We start from the raw sequence: 17721 nt of genomic DNA, 5'->3' as shown, positions 1-17721 counted from the left end.
AATGTTATTGGATTTTTATCGGAATATATATTGAATATTTTATCGATATACACGTTTTTGTTACTTAAATCTTCTCATATATGTATAACAATCTTTATAACATTGGAGCAAAGTTAGTTCATGTTTGTCGAATTCGCTGTAAAATGGACCTGAAAAAGACTCGTAACTCTCGTTTTCATTATCAGAATCATCATATATAGCACATGGTAGTATGTAACGGAATAAACAGCCTTTATTTTTGCAAATAAATGTTCACTACATTTCATACAAAAATTCAATATTAAAAACACCTAATTTTTTTCAAAATTAACAGATAAGCTCTATGTAGAAAAGACAAAGATCGAATTCGTGTCTTTTTTGTAGGAAAAGAAAACGGAGGCGATAAACCCGCTCCAAATTCAAGTCCCGCGACAAGCAATCTCCAAGAATAATGAACTGGGACCGTCAGGATGATCAACAAGGAGGCGAACATCCAGGAAAAAAGAGTGATGCCAATTGTAACTCGGGTACCATTCTAAAATGCGGTTTCCTATTCACGTTTCACCTGTGGAAAGCATATAGCGTGTGTGGCATACGTTTATATCTGCGACATGCGCAACACCGGAAACGAAGAGGAACAGCACACAAAAGTGTATATACTATTATATAAGTATATGGTAGTATACTATTAGATACTTATTATAATAGATAGTATACTATTAGTATATGCAACGTTAGTTCTAGCTCACCAGGTGCGTGATTTCTCAGCCCTCATGATTGCGACACCGATTATGCCCGGCTATCGATGATTCCATGTTGATGATGATCTCTTGGGCGTCACAGTTCGGCGACGATACTTGCTGCCGTAGTGATCAACCTAGAGAAAGCAACATCGGGTAAATCAGACGGGAGCCGAGTGATCAAACTATGAAATCAATTTCGCACTCGTCTTAGAGATTTAAGCTAATCTTGTCTATATGTTTTTACGAAGTGTCGTTTGCAATATTTTGCTCGTTTACTCAAAAATCGTGCCTACTTGATTATCGAGTGAATCAGTTTATTACACTTTTATTATTCGTTCAGCGCCTTCCTAACGATTTAAGCGCTTTTAGTTATTTCTCTTGATCTGACGCCCGCCGTGCGTGTAAAAACGGCAAGATAATTCATCGATGGGAACTTATTGTAACAATAACGGTTGTGTTACTACGAATACTCGTGAAAAGTATGAATCTACGAATCTTTTCCATTCGTTTTTCTATATACGCACTTTTATTTCGGTCGTCGTGATTTGATCTCACTTCTTGTATGTTTCTACGAAAGACATAAAGATAAAGAAACGCAATTATGTTTGTTACAATTGAACGGAGACTATTTTGCAAGCAATTCGATCGCCTATGATGACATTAGAATATCTTTCAAAGATCCATTGTTATTAATTGCCACTACGATTGTTATTCCGCTGAATTCACTTTTACACTCGATAAATGCAGTAGTTCGAAGTTCTGTTAACTAATTAATCGATTGTTCTCTTAATGAACTCGGATATAGATATGTATATGTACATAACTATATATGTCCTCTCTCCGGAAATAGATAGCTGTTCACAAAGAATGGATAGATATTTATTTGTATTTACTCACCTGAGTTTTTGGGTTGAGGTATACTCGAGCATTTGACTTTCATTTTTAATATTTAGTGTTTCGCATTGCGTGCGTTAGTCTCATTACTTTTCTTGCTCGTTCTCTTTCCCATTTTCTCATATAGCATATTTGTCGTTAATAATTATCATTGATTGACAATCGTCTTCGATTTACCATTAACTCGGTTCCAGGAGATACGCAATTAAAAAAAATAATCGTGTGCACAAAAGAAGCTGTATTTTTTATGGCAAACTACTTTTCTTTTCTTTATTTACTTTCCGAGTGTGAAAGATTGTCACTTTACATCATGTAACAAGCTGAACCTCAAGCAATTATATTTATTTAAATTCAAGGATTCTAGCTAATTTCTATTGCTCTCAAGCTTGTATATTTATTGCTGGATTACATGTGCAATTAACGAAAATAACTTTACTCACTTTAGGTGCCGGTCCAGTCAGCGCCGCAACTGCTTTGAGTAGCGCTAAACTGGACTGCACCCACTATTTATCGATTTGTCTTTTCTCTTTTAAACGGGGAAGGGTAATCTTTAGCGAATTTGGCATTGGTTCTCGGCTGGAGGAACGATATTTTCTGTCTCTCGCCCTCTGACTTTCATTCATTGTTTCCTAAGTATCTCAGCTTGTTGCTACGCCTGTGAAATAAACTCAATTTTCGTCAAGTTTGGTCATTATTACCTTTAAGTACCTTTCGCTCCAACTCTACATCCACATGCTCTACAATTGTACTTATTACTGTATAATTGTACTCATATGGTATTGCTCTATAATTGTACTCATATCATATAGCTCTATAATTGTACTCGTATCATATTATTCTGTAATTGTACTCATATCATATTACTCTATAATCGTACTTATATCATATTTTTTAAGTTATAATACTCGAAATTGTACTAAATAATATTGTGTTTAAACTTTTAGAAACTACAAGAAGATGTCGGGCTACTTATTAAATATCTGGGCTTGTCGATTATTTCCAACGCTATGTTTAGGTATGACTCAGGGGTGAAATATTCCTGAAATAGTAACGTTATTGTGAAATTAATATGTAAAACTCTTTATGCTTTAGAATAAAATCTTTAAACTTATATATGATCTTATATACTTTCACTGGAATCGTATATATTTTTCTTCATAATATTATCTACTTTTTACTTTTACCTTTCTCTAACTTAACCCTGGATATTATGATTTCTTAGATCCGGCTCTTCACCTTTCGTCCATGTATTTTTTGACCAGTTCGGAGCCGATTTTTTCTTACTGAAAACGTCGAAGAAGGTCCATTATCCGTTACCACAATTTTCCACATTAACTAATACCTCTAATTGATCTTCGACTTTTACACAACCGTTAAAGTTTCGCCACCTATTCGTGTGCTTATAATCTAACACAACGCCTTTGGAATCTTCGTTAAAGAAAAGATCGACTCCAAACGATCCGAAGAATTCGTAGATCAAAGAAATGGTATCGGTATCTCGGATCCGAAATGGCATATAATCTACTGTTTCTCAAAAGTGTTCGCATATATACCTACTTCTTATCGATATATTACCAAGATAATCTTTCGTCTCAATTATCACACTTATTCGCCCATATTCGTTCTTTTTCGATTAGCCTGCCTTCCTAGGGCAGTTGCTGGTTTTTTCCGTTTTGTTCTGTTTCTCCTGCCGCAAGGTAAGGTGACAACAAGGATAAGGGTATAAGTTCTTCGATGTATTGATTGTTCTCGAGTTTCTTTTTTTTTTTCCAATGTTTCTTTCATTTTTATCGAGCGATCGTTTACAATAGATCGGGACATAACAACATGATGTGCTATATAGAGTTATTCGTAAAAGACGTATCGTATACAATAAACACAGTTACAAATTATTGAAGCGTGTTTCGTTAACCAATATAAAATAATGCACAACAGAGAATTAGACATTATATAACTGAATTGTTAAATTCATACTTAGTTTCTTTCTTTCAGCTGGCCGAACAATTCTCTGTCGAGGAAAGGAATCTTATATCGAGACTCTTTTCTGCAATCATAGCTAATTGTGAAGAAAAGGGCAACAAAGTTTCTACCTTCATTTAACTTGGTGAAAAATTGTTTAATTAATTTGTCAATTGACGATTGTCTCCAGTATACGAGGTTGATAATGATTGATTATTGACGGCGGTTTTGAATTATCGGTGCTTTCCATTTAGTGACACAAGACGATATAAGTGTCGTTCTGTCTTTATTTATTTCTATCTTTTGAATTTGCCATTAAAGATAGAACAACGTGTGTGAACTTGTGTCACTAAATGGAAAGCATCATATCTATCTACCAAGGTAGATTGCAGAATTATTTAAATAATTATAAATTATAAAACTGCTGAACCTAATATTAACAAAAATTACAATAAATGATAAAATAAGTAATTTTGACAAATAAAAATTACAATAAGTTATAAAATGATCTTTCCAATAAGTCCGAATGACTTCGGTATTTTCGATTAATTCTAGAGTGAGATATAAACTTTGGATATCAATTAATCAAATGAACGACTGTCGAGACACATTAAGAAGTATTTATGTCAAATGTTTAACGTTATCCACCTTCTAAGTCTTCAAGGGATGAAGTACACAGTTCTACATCGCGCGTTTGCCATGACTTCTTCCTCTCCACCAAAAAAAAAAGATTTATTTACGGTTTCTATTTACAAAACAGGACGCCGACCTTACAGTGTCGTCATTATCGCTTTTGTGTCATTGCTGGTTTCTCTTTAGTTCATTACTGTTATGTTAAATTACGCTACGCAAATCGTGAAGAGAAAAACGGTCGAGGAAGTTACCGCTCGACCGGGGACTTAATCGTAGATTGTCGTACAAGCGACGTAATAATGTAGTGAAATAATGTAGTGTGTATATGCTAATTGTCAAGTATAAAATATGTATTCCCTACATCGTGTCAAGCGGCATATCGATCAGAAGTTTGTTCAACGCGCACGAGATGAAGACAGAGCAAGCGGAAGTGAAAGATCTTGGAAGCAAAGTGACGCGGAGGAAAGTGTCCAAGAAAAGCTGGGAATCAACTGAGAAAATCAAGGGCCTTCAAAGATTGTTGAGAGCAACACGCTTCTTTAAACACATGTGACAATCCAGTCTGAATGCGACTGAAACTTTTGAAAATGCAAAATGTGAAAATTTTTGAAGGCAAAAAAGTACATTCACGTATAAAATAATTTTGATTATTAATTTCCAACTTTTTCGACATTATATATATATGTACGTCAGATCAACCTTCGCGAAAACCGAGGTAAATCACTCGGTATTGTCATATACAACTGTCACTTGTCCAGGGAAGCACATCCCGGGTTTTAAAACGTCGTCATTTTGCTTCCAGATTCCTCGATTGTCACCGTTTCTCCCATCAACAATCGTATCTCGCATATTTCATTAGGAGAGAACATTATTCTCTTTTTCATGCAACGGATTCGATCCGTTCTGTGTTTTCTTTTTCGCCTGGGAGAATTGTTTCTCTACTTAGATATACAAAATTAATGAGCGGATATTGATTAATTAAGTGACGGATATCTTTAATAACGTCGCTGAGACTGGGCGTTTTGGTAACCAGCACTGCCACCTGCAAACAACCATAGCTCCTCCGTTCCATTACTCGAGAAATAGAATTAGTGATCTTGCTTCTCTACATATACACAAAAAACTGAACGACCTACTTTATGTAGATTCTTCTATATCGCTACCTATCCACTTTTACTTGCCTACTACTTTTCGACGTTTTTCGTATACGTGTGTGTATGTGCGTGTGTGTATGTGTGTGTGTGTGTGTGTGTGTGTGTGTGTGGTGTACAATATACGCCAAAATTTCATTTGCCTTCGTTTGATTCTTAAACACTATAGAAAAATGGATCTCGTAGATTAGCTCTGTAAAGCATCTTATCTTCGTTGACAGTCTTTTAAATCTTGCTAACCCTCAAACATTGCAAAAATCTTGTGAATATTTTCTAAATATTGTGCGGACAGACTTGTAGGAATGTTTCTCTAGCGATTACGTTCTCGTGATATTGCAAATGCTCTTGTAATAATGTAAACGCTTTTGTAGAACTGCAAATACTTCTTTTAGTACTGCGAGTGTTCTCGTGACATATTGCAAACGTTTCGGTGTACTGCGGAATAGTGGTTGGTTAAATGTCGTTAAATATCTCTTGTAATGCATTCGTGCCTAACGCAGCGTAAGATAGTTAAATTGTAATACTACGTCCGGCCCTACAGATATAATCTTTTTTTTTGCGTTACAAACCGTTACACTATGTGCAGTATTAACTGTGATTTTCGCTCGGTTTTTCAACGATATGATGAACTAAATTTCTCTGATTTTACAGTGGGAATTGTAATTATCAAATTCATAAATCTCTCGGAATCGTCTTAATAATGTCCCCGATTATTATGTTTTATATATAACGAAATTTCGTTAATCCCTAATTATCCAAAAGTCTCTTGAATTTTATAGAATGTTCTATACTTTTCTTGTGAAAATGTGTGTATAAATCTTGTATATAAATTAACGTTGACGTACGTCGTTAATATATTTCTTTGTACTTTTTAGATATTTCTCTTGTATGTTGTATGTTATTATTGCTTATTTAATCGATTTTACATCTACAACCAAATTTCCTTCTCCAATCGACTTAGCTAAATCTTTTTCCTCTGGTCAATGAATTTTTCTGTACTGCGAGTTGTACTTACCATAGTCCTGTTTCCCATAAACACCGTCCTGACTCGGATAATCTGCAATCATAAGAAAAACACGATTTATCGAAGAATGGTTCACGAAGAGTGCTGAAAATAAACAGAGGCGAACGACTCAGACGAGAAATATCTGAAACGAGTCGAACGAAATAAAAAAAAGAGCTTCGTCCTGGGACAACAGTCGAATGGATGAAACAGCTATGATAAAGTACAGAATTTCCACGAAAAAGTGAGTTTGTTAATCAATTAAAATTAATTAATATTGCCTAATTGCTTAAAAGACAATTTTTAAGAAAATGTTTTAAAATTTGCAAATTAAATAAATCTATATATCACAATATTGAATTATAAATTATATTAGAAAGAAAAACGCAAAATATATATAAAATAAAATTAGATAGTAGAAAATACACTGAAAGAAAATAGCAAAGGACATAACGTGATGATGTGATATCTATATATATATACGTATATTTTTTGTTATTTAAGTGAGAAAGAACAAAGAAATTGCACATTTCAGAACACCTTATAGTCCTTCTAGAATAAAATATGGCAGGAGGCAGTGCTGCAGTGCTGGTGTCTTGATGAAAGGATCTTTATCCAACATGTGATTTCTTGTCCGGAATGGGATTTGTGTGACTTTGCGCAACTCTTTCGCATCGATCGCGAGCAGAATACAGTTCGAAAGGGGGAAAAAAACATTTGAAGCTCCACGCAGATCTAACGATATAAAAATCCAAACATCCGAGAAGGAATGAGAACATACGAAAATTCTAAAGCAAAAAAAACTCCGATTCTAGCAACGTTGAGATTTCAAGAAATACAAAGTATATCCAAATTTCTAGAACGCAGATCTGTGCGATTGAAAAAAATTGACCGCGCGTCTACTCTCTTCTCTGTCGTCTGAATCAGATCGTTTCTCGTCTGAATCGGAATCATGCTTAACGCCTTTATTATGGGAACACGGATGTCACCCGGAGAGCAAGAAGATAAAAGCGATCTTCAAGAACTCATTTACTATCGGGAAACAAGACATTAAATTATTTGTCAGAAAGGAGCATTGTGTATCATAATACAATGTTCTAAATTCAACGTTCAATTTGCCGGAAAAATTTTGCATAGAGAGCATAATAAACTAATACTTTACTAAAATTAGTTAACGTTTTATCGATTAATAGTCATTTGAATGCCCTACCATGACTTTGTGATGCATCAATTTACGACACCGTGACGCTTCTTTATGGGAAACCTTTCCGAGCAGATAATTCAATGTTCCATCTCGACGATAAACGCGTCCTCAAGGATCGCTCCAACAGTCATAGTTAATGAACTGTATATAATGTGAGCGGTATGGTGACAGCGGACGAAACAACTAACCGTAAGGTTGCGTCGAGTAACCACCCCGGTTGATTATGTTGGCATTAGATCGGTCGTCATATGGGTCGACAGGGGCATAACCGCCCCCGCCCCCCGGGCCCGCAGCTGACACTGCCTCCTGGTAATTGGCTGGACATGCATTATGTAATATTAATTAAACTAGCTGTACATGTGTTCCGCCAACCTTCAATTCGACATTCGAGTACTCGATCAGTCGGTTGTGGCATGCGTACTCAACCTTGAGTGCCTTGAGTACTCAGTACTTGAGACTGTGTAGTAAATACTGTCAACGTTACACTATAAATGCCTCAATTTAACTCTTCACGACCTGAATTTTTATTTCAAGTTATTATTGCAGGGAGGCCTATATCAATTTTGGAATTAAAAATTTAAAGATTTGGAGGCTGCAGAAGAATAAAATAATTTAAAGCCACAAAGGATTGATCGAAATTGATTAGCGAGAGACGAAGATGTCCAAGTCGTAATAGAAAAGCAACGATGCAACGTCGCACACAACACGAGACCTCTTATTTTGGTATCTACAACTCACCTGATGGCGGAGCTTTGCCGTAACTGTAGGGATCGTTAGCGCCGAATCCTCCTGCAGCCGGAACCGATGACGCTCCGCCGTATCTGTTATCTGGTGCGGGCGGTGGATAACCCTGGAATCAAAAGAGACGAAATAATCGCGGATTCTTTTAGTTGAAAATAATTAATTTTAAATTAACATCAATAGGAGATCCTATTGATTTCGACTGTAATTAAAAGCATTTGTAATTACTTAAATTCACACTTGACTTGTTTAATTTAATTTAATTAAATTAAAAAATCTAGAATGTATTTTAATTACTGAGAAAAAACAGGACTCAAATAATTGGAAAAAATTAATGGCGGATCCGTATTTGTAAATTGCCAAAGAGCTTCAGAATTGTTTTGGGCATATTGGTCGTATCAAGTTCATTTACCGTTTGCCCATAATCCTGGGGCTGCTGATAGCTCTCATAACCCTGATAAGACTGTGTGTAGCCTTGCTGCGAGCCATAGCCACCGCCACCATATCCTACCGACTGTTGTTGTTGCGGTTGTTGTTGGCCGCCGTAAGCGTTATTTGAACCTCCGTAACCGCCTTGGCTACATTAAATTAATTTTCAGTCTTTGAGTTTCAAGAAAAAAATTCTCTAAAACGTTACAAATAAAAACTCCTAGGATATTCACTTAGGTGGTTGAGTGGCATAGCCGTTGGATGACTGGGAAGACGGCTGATCAAAGCGCGGCCTCTTGGAGGGTCCACTGGAGCTAGGTGGACCTCCTCCTCGTTTCGTCGGGCCACCACGTCCACCAGCCCCCCGCCCACCACGATCGCCGAAGCCACCTCCACGGCTTGGTCCACCTCTACTCGATCCTCCTCTGAAAGAGTAAATTGCATTTGAATTAAAAAATAATAAATATTATATAATCTGATATATCAGTAAATTTCTTTACCTGCCATATTAATAAATTTTTCTTTAATAATTTTTATATTTTTAATTAAACTGATCACATAGTGGGTATTATATATATTATATTAAATAAGAATACTACTGTTGTGTTCTCCACTTTCTAAGATTATTAATCTCTTCCATAAAATTAACATACGTAATTTTACTGCATCATATAAGAACAAAACGTTTATTAAATTATCGCCTATCATGTCAACAAACTAAACTTTATTGATTTAAAAATAAATCTACAATGTATTCATATGTATAATAAAATCTTTCAAGAAATTTTCAAGAGACTACTTATGATAAAAAGACTGACTGCAAAAGATATATATAGTAATAAATAATTTTGTTCAGATTTCAATAAACTAATTATTTTGGTGTTTATTAGAATTAGTTCTCTCACCTAGATCCTCCTCTACCCCTATCCATTCCGCGACCTCGGAAATTGTTGCTACCTCCGCGGTTATCTCCCCTGCTGAAGTCGCCTCTGCCTCTGCTGCGGAAGCTATTACTTCCGCCACCCCTCCCGCCGCCTCGCGGAGGACCACCCATTCCTAGGGGTGGCGGACCACCTCCAGGTCCGCTAGACATTCCTTCTGGTCTATATAAATGACAATAAAGCTATTTTATTATAAACGTTATTACTACAAACAAAAAAATTATAAGATTTTGCAATTAATTGATTATATTGAAGTCACATTTCGCGATTGCGTGTAAATTCATCAAAATATTAGTAAAAAATACAAAGTAATGATATACTGATTGCGTATAAAATTTCTTAATCATATTAATACAGTTCATATTAGAGACGGAGATTAATGTACAGTCATAAAATATGATAATTAATTTTACTAGAGTTGCGTTCGCTTTGAACGCTTTCGTGCTGAAAGCATCACTCCATCTTTTTTCAACATGTAATGAGTAATAAAAATACTGACGCTTTTTTTCAGCACGAAAGCGCCCAAAGCGAAAATAGCCTAGGTATAATATAAAGCATATATTAGAGAAATGCTTACCCTGGAGGAAAATGTCCGTGTCCACCACGTCCACCCCTGGGGGGACCACCCCTGCCTCTCATAGGCGGGCCTCCTCTCATGCCACCGCCAGGCCCATTGCCTCGTCCACCTCGCATCATGTTACCGCCTCGCATAGGGCCACCTCTATTACGCAACAATATAAATAAATCCCATTATTTCTTTCATAATAATTTATTACATACACAAGCATCTCTATATGCGCATAACTTAATTAAATTTTGGGTTTTTTTTATCGCGCCGTGTTTCTTTCTACAAGTTATTAGAGTTTATAAAGAATAGAACATAGTTTTAAAGAAAGTGTTCTCCAGAGCAAATGTTCTTGAGGATATTAATGCAGGTTTCTTTTCTCCTGTGTATTTATTCTAACAACTCCTTTACCTTCCTCTCTCAAAACCGCCACGTCCCCTCATTAATCCACCAGGACCGCCACGGCCTCGAAATCCACCTCTACCTCCTGGTGCTCCGTCCATTGTTCAAGCTTCCTGTAATGTATTTCGATCCATATATAAACTCAAAATATATAAGTATAAATGCAAGATACAATCAAACCTCTTTAACTCAAACCTTCCTAACTTGAAAACCTCTGCAATTCAGATTTTTATTTATTTCTTACAGAAAATCTCTACAAGTCGAAGGAAAATAGATTAACTCAAAGTATTTATGGGTACACCAGCTACTTAATTGTATTTCTCTACAACTCAAGTTATTTCAAAATTGACCTCTGTGTCTTAAAAAGAGTTTTTATATAACTCTGAGTTTAATAGAACTTGTGTCTTTTTAATAAGTTGACACAAAACAAATATAATTATATATAAATATATATAAAAATATAACATATTCTTTTTAAGTTATTATATAAAATTGTTTGTCTCCGTATCTCTGAAGCTTGTGAAACATTTGATGAATCAAAACTTCTATGAATTATTTCCCTTGGCATTTGAGTTAGAAAGGTTCAACTGTGCATATGTATAAATCCAAAAATTTCAGTCTAATAAAGCAAAAAAATATATATATATCTATAAAATTTAGGCTTGAGAAAAGAAAAATTTCAGATATCACAAATCCGAGAATTAAAAGGTCATTGTACTACGTTTACGCGAGCTTTACTTCTGTAGTAACTTACGACAATTCCTTCGCGTAAACGGGATTTTGTAGTAACTTGCGATAATTTACTCCGCGTAAACGAGTGATATATCGTAAGTTAAATTACTACAAAAGTAACGCTCGCGTAAACGTAGTATTGCAAGTCATTGAACTCATCAATCCACAAATTCGTAGAACACGTTCAATTCGTAGTCACATGGATTATAACACTTATCCAACCGGCAAAGCAACTCTCGGTAAGTATAACACTTTTACTCCAAATTCTTTTAACAAAAAATGCCTTGTGCGACGTTAGTTCTCGATGCCTTTAAGTACTTATTATAACAATTAAAACTCTTTCTCTCTCTCTACGCGGCTGTGCAATGCCGAATTACGGTGCACTGCACGTGGGTGCATGTGAATCCATTTATTTGCCCTTTCTCTTTTACTTCAGGTCTCGGCGAGATATTCGAGGAAAAAACGGCGGACCACGGCGTATCACTGTACCGACGCTACCCCAAGGAGTTCTGTGCAAAAATGCGAGGCGAGGACGCGTTTCGGAAGGCGTCTTATTTAATTGAGCGCAAAGCCGCGCGAGATCGAGGGAACGACGCGATTTATCAGATACAGGCATTTACTCACGATGAGCAGGCGGATGCAGAAACGGCTCATAAATCAGAGACGCTCGCACAGCAAGCGAGCAAAATGGACGTCCACTACCGTGGCGGAAACAGTGTTCAGTATACTGGCGAATTGGAGGGATAGGACAGGACAGATGCCGCGCGTGCGCAGCGGCGTGACGCTTAGCAGACGCTGACTCGTCGCAGTCGCGTATCCATTTCTCTAGAATATACTACTACTACGTTTACGCGAGCGTTACTTCTGTAGTAACTTACGATAATTCACCTGTTTACGCGGAGCGAATTATCGTAAGTTACTACAAAATCCCGTTTACGCGAAGGAATTATCTTAAGTTACTACAGAAGTAACGCTCGCGTAAACGTAGTATACATGTCGATTACTAACGTTTACGCGAGCGCGTTACTTCTGTAGTAACTTACGATATATCACTCGTTTACGCGGAGCGAATTATCGTAAGTTACTACAAAATCCCGTTTACGCGAAGGAATTATCGTAAGTTACTACAGAAGTAACGCTCGCGTACATCTTGAGTCTTACTACAGCTTACTACAGCTATTGTAGATCGGGCATTATCGTAAGTTACTACAAAATCCCGTTTACGCGAAGGAATTATCGTAAGTTACTACAGAAGTAACGCTCGCGTAAACGTAGTAGATGATGTTAGCACGAGCCTGAAGCTGATCACGTGCCCAATGACGTAACTCACGCATGCGCACGAGAGTCTGTCTGGAGCAATTTGCGGCATAAGGGCGGAAAAAGATACATCGATTTGCAAGGACTGCGTGAGTCAAATTCGCATTGTAATTATTCGTTCTCGCTTTCAACCGCGGGGTCATCCAATTGATGTTGCAATAATTAACTTTATTTAAAAGACTGAACATGGACGTAGGAATATCCCGGACCGAGCATATTCTATATAATAAGTATATAACCATTTCTTTTCATAATTCAAAACTAAGCTTCGGAAAAAATTTTGGAGTTATAAATATAGTGTCGGACGCATTTTAAGGATGTCCAATCGCATATTAAGGAAGCACATAAAATTGTAGGAGCCATGAGCAGAATGCCGAAGCCATAGCGCATGTGCTATCGTATCTGCATTCTGCCCATATGGCTTCTGAATTTCCACAATTTACATAAACTATGCTTATATATATATTTTACGTCACGTGCACTATAGATTTTCAGTAGAAGTGAATATCGGAACGCAGCCGTAAAGCCTTGTGTCCACGATACTAGAAATCGATCTGAGATCTCGGACTGAGAAAAAATTGACCAATCACATTTAAACAATTCGGCAATTGACTAATGCGATTGGTTAAAGCCCCTTGCACAATGCCAGGCCACAGGCAATAGGAACAGAAATAATCAAAAAATTGTTAATTACAACCTAAAAAATTCGAATGCTATGATTGGTTGGCAACAGGCAATAGGCACAGAATTTCCAACGTGACGGAAACTCAGACATTGCCTGTGTCACTGTTTATTCTGCATTTATACATGATTTCTGATTTCTATTCCCTGTTTCTATTGCCTATTGCCTAGCATTGTGCAAGGGGCTTTATTCTTTCTTCGTATGTAGTACATAAGAAAATGATTTTCGTATGTACAAGATCTCGGAGCAATTTCTCGTGGACACAGGCGGCTTAATAGGCCTCCAGGAATGCGGGCGCAATCGATCGGCATTAACCCTCAATTAGCACACATGTGCTAATTCGCACCACTTTTTTTTCGCGTTCAGCACTTTATATACATATTTCAATTTTTCATATAAAAATCATTTCTTTTTCCTAAAATAAAATGCACTACTCGATTGCCAGGGAAATTTTACATAAATTTTTATTAAAAATGACTGAGATACGACAGTTAAAAGTTATCAAAATCTCAAATCGCACTAGCAGTGTGGCATTTGAGGTGGCCCAACCGAGGTGTGCTAATTGAGGGTTAACGGAAACGAAACCGAAATGATAATATTACATGCAAATAATAGGTCGATCAGGGAAATAGTTAACATATTGCATGAAACCACTAATCATACGCAACTACATCAACTTATACTATAAATTCATTGCTTCAATCATAAAGTTGCGAAACAATTAAACATATTATAGTTAATTTTATCGTCTTTATTATTATTTTATTATACAATATTAAGTAAAAATAGTTACAAAAAACTTTATTTGTGGACAACTTTAAGACATTTTTAAATTAACGTCTTTAGATGGTCGTAAGGTGTCATTTTTTACGTTGACGCTCGACGCTCATTTTCAGCGAACAAAAATCTTCAGGAAAAATAAAGTTGTATTTATTCAACATCCAGCGTTGATGCGCTGAATCATCGTTGATCGTCCCAATACAATCAAAAATGGACTTCGAAATACGTAAAATATTAATTATTTTCAAGTAATATCTTCAAGTCAGTCGAGCGTCAACGTGAAAAGGTACCTTTAAGCCCGTATCAAATTACGGACTGGGATTGATATTGGGATTGAAATTTGAGCAACTCAGAGCAAAGTTCACTAAACTTGAGATCAGTTTTCTCTATTCTAATTGATTAAATGTCAATCCAATCTCAATTCCAATCCGTAGTCTGAATCATATTGATCGTCCCAATACAATCAAAAATGGACTTCGAAATACGTAAAATATTAATTATTTTCAAGTAATATCTCTCTTCAAGTAATAATATTGTATATATATTTTATTTAAAAATAAAATATTTTATTTATAATTATTTTTGCTCGCTGAAAATAAGTGTTGAGCCAGTCGAGCGTCAACGTGAAAAGATACCTTTAAGCCTGTATCAAACTACGGACTGAGGCTACGGTCAAATGCTTTGGAGCGTTCTTCTTCTCTTTCTTTCTTTATTGAAAAAAAAAGAGAAGAGGAATGCTTCGAAGCATTTGTAGCGCCACGTTGACCGTAGCTTGAGATTGAGATTGAGATTGAAATTTGAGCAAATCAGAGCAAAGTTCACTAAAGTTCACTTGAGATCAGTTTTCTCTATTGAGTCTATTCTAATTGATTACATTTCAATTCAATCTCAATCCCAATCCGTAGTCTGATATGGGCTTAAGAAATGACGTCTTATAAACGTCTATTAGCCGCCGACGTCATAAAACCATAAATGACTAAAAATAGATGCCATATGTTGTCTTCTGTAGAGTTCTAGATAATCTCGATTATAAGAGTAGAGATTACAAACCTTTTATCTTGCCGACCCATCATTTTTTACCTATCGTTTGAAAGTAACAAAGACAGAATATATATTAGAACGAATCACAGACCGGCCTTAGGTCCAAAACGGTTTGAGCTATTCTTATAATCTAGAGCTTTAGTCTTCTGACGTCACTTTGCTACTTGGGTTGTTGTTGGGGTTGATTAGGACCCAATGGGCCGCCAACTCTTCCACCATGCTGACCAAGTTGTTGTCGTTGCTTGATAAAGACTGTCATCAACGGTAGGTTGCTCTTGAATATTTGGAGTATTTGATTCGGTTAATCGGGCATATATGGGCTTCTGAGAGTCTGCATCAACTGTTGAAGAGCATGCTTCTGTAGTATATTGCTTCCCTGTGGACCGACCTGTCCAACCGGTCCGATCACGCCTGGTTGCCGCGGCATTTGCGCATCCATTGCCATCGGTTGAGGCTGATGCTGCTGCTGCTGTTGCTGCTGCTGCATCAGCTGCAGCTGCTGTCGCGCCAAGTTGGGATTTTGTTGCATCACTGCATTCGACTGATACCTGCTAAGAGAAGAAGAAACACGCGCAGGATTAAAAAAACGCGTTCTTCCTCTACTATAATTCGTCATTGGTGAGAAAAGCCATATAAACATGAGAAAAAAATATAAGAAAAAACGTGTGGATTTAATAGATACCTTGCAGCTGTCCACTGATCCAACGGCCGCTGCATTTGTGGCGGTGGCATTACTTCGTCGGTTTGGCCGTCCACACCGACACCTACGCCAACACCACCGCCCGGCGTCACCTTGTAACTGATATGCAGTGCTTGTCGCCTCGATATTTCCTCTTGCACCTCCTTCACCACCTGTAGGACATGAACGGGAGGCGTCTGCGTCCCGGGTATCAATCCAATACCTAGTTGATGCGGTGTCGGCAAATTCGATGGTTTCATAGCGACTCCAGTCGTCATGGCAACGTTCGAGGTCTGTCGTCCAGCCTGCATTGCGGCTACAGGTCCGGTGGGCCTCGTATTCATCACACCTAGTCGCCTCCTACACGAGTAAACGCGAATATTGTCAAACGTTTTCGATAAAAGATATATAGATATATAGATAGGTAGGATTTATTTAAGTTTAAAAATAAATACAAAGTAAAATAATTTATAACGATATATTATTCAGAGAAGAAACGATTGAAGTTAAGAAATAAGTCTTAGGAGCAAATTAAAACGTAGAGACATGCGAAAGAGTAGAATGTTCACTCGTCCTAGTTGAAATAACATTCTGCGCATTTCGCTATTTAATAAACATTGATAGGGGCAATACTTAAAAAAGGGCAATAGAACATGTATTTTAATTTGCATTAGCGTAGTAATACATACACATAAAGTCGATGATTCTACTAACCTGAGCAGTTGTAATCGTAATCGTTGCTGCAATTGTTGCTGCTTTATCTTGTGCTTGATGTTGGAACAGAATGGAACGAGACACTCGGTAGTCTCTTGGCAGTGTTTCGCATGATAACAACACAGCGCAATTAGACGTTTGCATATAGGACACTCGCCATTGATCTTTCTCCTGCAATTCTTTGTATGCATCACCACTCGCTTCAATTTTTGGCAATTCGGTTGGCGACAGTCATCTCTGCACAGGCAGACATGCACCAAGTCTTGAATGCATCTCTGTATAAATGCCCTGCGTTCGTAATTCTCCTATGTTGTAGAAACGAAAAAGATATGAGTACATTATAGATTTATCCTAATTACAACATGGATATTTTTAGAATAAGCCGACGAGTAACCTGTGGATTTGTTTGTCTCTCATCCAAAGGTGAAGAGCCATTATCCGAAGCAAAGCCAAGTTTTTCCATCGGATGCGGATGACCGTCCTTATCTTTACAATTTACACATAAATCGAAATCCTGTAATAAAATCGCAATTATAGTAAGCATGAAAGTTATAAAAAGTGGCAAGAGTATTTTTCTCCAAAGCTAATCTAATACATACGTCACAAATTGTACAATGGTATCTGGTCTCCACGTGACTTTTACAGTTATTGCAAGTGTAAACCATGTTAAAGAAAAAACAAGGTGTGCTTCTCTTCTTCTGTTTTTCTACAATGTGTTCTTTGCTTTCTGTTTTTTGCTCTTAACTTGTTTGCGACTATCCCGTATTTCGCAATTGCGTCGCGTAACGCGATGTTTTTTGTTCTCTGTCGCCTAAGATAAAGGCTGATCTACAATGTGCTCTTTGCTTTCTGTTTTTTGCTCTTAACCTCTTTGCGACTATCCCGTATTTTGCAATTCCGTCGCGTAACGTGATGTTTTTTGTCTCTTCTGAAGTTCGTCAATTTTTATCTTAGGCGACAGAGAACAAAAAACATCGCGTTACGCGACGCAATTGCGAAATACGGGATAGTCGCAAACAGGTTAAGAGCAAAAAACAGAAAGCAAAGAGCACATTGTAGATCAGGCTTAAAAATTGACGAACTTCAAAAGAGACAAGAAACATCACGTTACGCGACGGAATTGCAAAATACG

General features: G+C 37.0%; 2 protein-coding genes across 8 annotated transcripts; both read right to left on the bottom strand.

Annotated features, from left to right (window-relative positions):
• Positions 1-214: 214 nt before the first annotated feature.
• LOC143897917 (uncharacterized) lies at positions 215-12153 on the bottom strand. Of its 7 annotated transcripts, XR_013257036.1 has the most exons (12): positions 12001-12153; positions 10654-10757; positions 10255-10398; positions 9642-9839; positions 8970-9161; positions 8720-8885; positions 8305-8416; positions 7755-7883; positions 6375-6416; positions 2801-2899; positions 729-2655; positions 215-544 (listed from the first exon to the last, which is right to left on the bottom strand). XR_013257036.1 is itself a non-coding variant. In XM_077406887.1 (10 exons), the coding sequence occupies exons 2-10, from the start codon at positions 10743-10745 to the stop codon at positions 852-854; spliced, it is 1080 nt and encodes a 359-aa protein (XP_077263013.1). In that variant the 5' UTR covers positions 10746-10757; positions 12001-12153; the 3' UTR covers positions 729-851. The 7 variants fall into 7 exon arrangements, 4 of the variants coding, with proteins under 4 accessions (XP_077263013.1, XP_077263015.1, XP_077263012.1 ...); XR_013257035.1 differs by having other exon boundaries at positions 729-2899; XR_013257037.1 differs by lacking the exon at positions 7755-7883 and having other exon boundaries at positions 729-2899.
• A 1958-nt stretch (positions 12154-14111) lies between these two features.
• LOC143897722 (histone acetyltransferase p300-like) lies at positions 14112-17665 on the bottom strand. Its single transcript, XM_077406571.1, has 5 exons — positions 17189-17665; positions 16984-17103; positions 16590-16894; positions 15879-16235; positions 14112-15747 (listed from the first exon to the last, which is right to left on the bottom strand). Exons 1-5 carry the CDS (start codon positions 17252-17254, stop codon positions 15498-15500), a joined length of 1098 nt encoding a protein of 365 aa, XP_077262697.1. The 5' UTR covers positions 17255-17665; the 3' UTR covers positions 14112-15497.
• Between the last annotated feature and the right edge of the window lie 56 nt (positions 17666-17721).

This window comes from Temnothorax americanus, unplaced genomic scaffold, assembly GCF_048541705.1.
Source record: "Temnothorax americanus isolate GAGA-0224 unplaced genomic scaffold, ASM4854170v1 Scaffold21, whole genome shotgun sequence".
Classification (NCBI taxonomy): domain Eukaryota; kingdom Metazoa; phylum Arthropoda; class Insecta; order Hymenoptera; family Formicidae; genus Temnothorax; species Temnothorax americanus.
The sequence above is the reverse complement of the archived record's forward strand: the minus strand, read 5'-3'. Positions and strand labels throughout refer to the sequence as shown.

Coding starts and splice junctions, on each gene's coding strand:
- LOC143897917 (XM_077406886.1), bottom strand. CDS start 10,745: ATGGACGGAGCACCAGGAGGTAGAGGTGGATTTCGAGGCCGTGGCGGT. Junction 9,162..9,641: donor AGGGGTAGAGGAGGATCTAG/GTGAGAGAACTA, acceptor TTACTCTTTCAG/AGGAGGATCGAGTAGAGGTG. Junction 7,884..8,304: donor CGGCAAAGCTCCGCCATCAG/GTGAGTTGTAGA, acceptor ATGCATGTCCAG/CCAATTACCAGGAGGCAGTG.
- LOC143897722 (XM_077406571.1), bottom strand. CDS start 17,254: ATGGTTTACACTTGCAATAACTGTAAAAGTCACGTGGAGACCAGATAC. Junction 17,104..17,188: donor ACCATTGTACAATTTGTGAC/GTATGTATTAGA, acceptor ATTTTATTACAG/GATTTCGATTTATGTGTAAA. Junction 15,748..15,878: donor GATCAGTGGACAGCTGCAAG/GTATCTATTAAA, acceptor TTCTTCTCTTAG/CAGGTATCAGTCGAATGCAG.